Source organism: Chaetura pelagica, unplaced genomic scaffold (genome assembly GCF_000747805.2).
Source record: "Chaetura pelagica isolate M959 unplaced genomic scaffold, ChaPel_1.0 scaffold316, whole genome shotgun sequence".
NCBI classification, from domain to species: Eukaryota; Metazoa; Chordata; class Aves; order Apodiformes; family Apodidae; genus Chaetura; species Chaetura pelagica.
This window is the reverse complement of record NW_009953497.1, coordinates 2203611-2204006: the sequence shown is the minus strand read 5'-3', so window position 1 is coordinate 2204006 and position 396 is coordinate 2203611. Positions and strand designations below refer to the sequence as shown.

Below are 396 nucleotides of genomic sequence, written 5' to 3'. Positions count from 1 at the left end.
ATGTCACCTGCCAGTGCTGCCAGTGCCACCTCCCCTGGCACACAGGGCTCCCTGCCCCTTACCGTGCTGGTGAAGCTGGCTAGGGGTGTGCAGGCACCCAGCTCCAGGGCACACAGCGAGGCATTCCCCGCATGCTCCAGCAACAGGAGGTCATCAGGGCGGCCAGGCAGCACTCCTGGGGATGTGCCAGGGGCTGGGTGGGTGGTGAGGGGAGGGCAGGCCAGGGGGGCTCACCCCACAGCTGGACACCCCCTGGCTGCCTCTGCCCTCCCACTCCACAGTACTCACGGTCCCTCAGGCACTGGGTCAGCCGGACCTGCCCACCGCTCCACACCTGCCCCAGAGTGCAGGTCAGCAGTGGCTGGGGGGGGGGGGGGGGGGGGGCGGCAAGAGAGA

The 396-nt window shown here is 69.7% G+C and overlaps 1 protein-coding gene across 1 annotated transcript in view; it reads right to left on the bottom strand.

Annotated features, from left to right (window-relative positions):
* The window catches only part of IL17RE (interleukin 17 receptor E), a gene marked incomplete at its 3' end in the record, with an annotated part of 9568 nt that overhangs the window by 3095 nt on the left and 6077 nt on the right, over positions 1-396 (bottom strand). Inside the window, exons 15-16 of the mRNA XM_009999319.1 lie at positions 235-361; positions 63-175 (exon numbers count right to left, since the gene is read on the bottom strand). Coding sequence (XP_009997621.1) covers positions 63-175; positions 235-361 — 240 coding nt within the window. The remainder of the gene's footprint in view (positions 1-62; positions 176-234; positions 362-396) is intronic.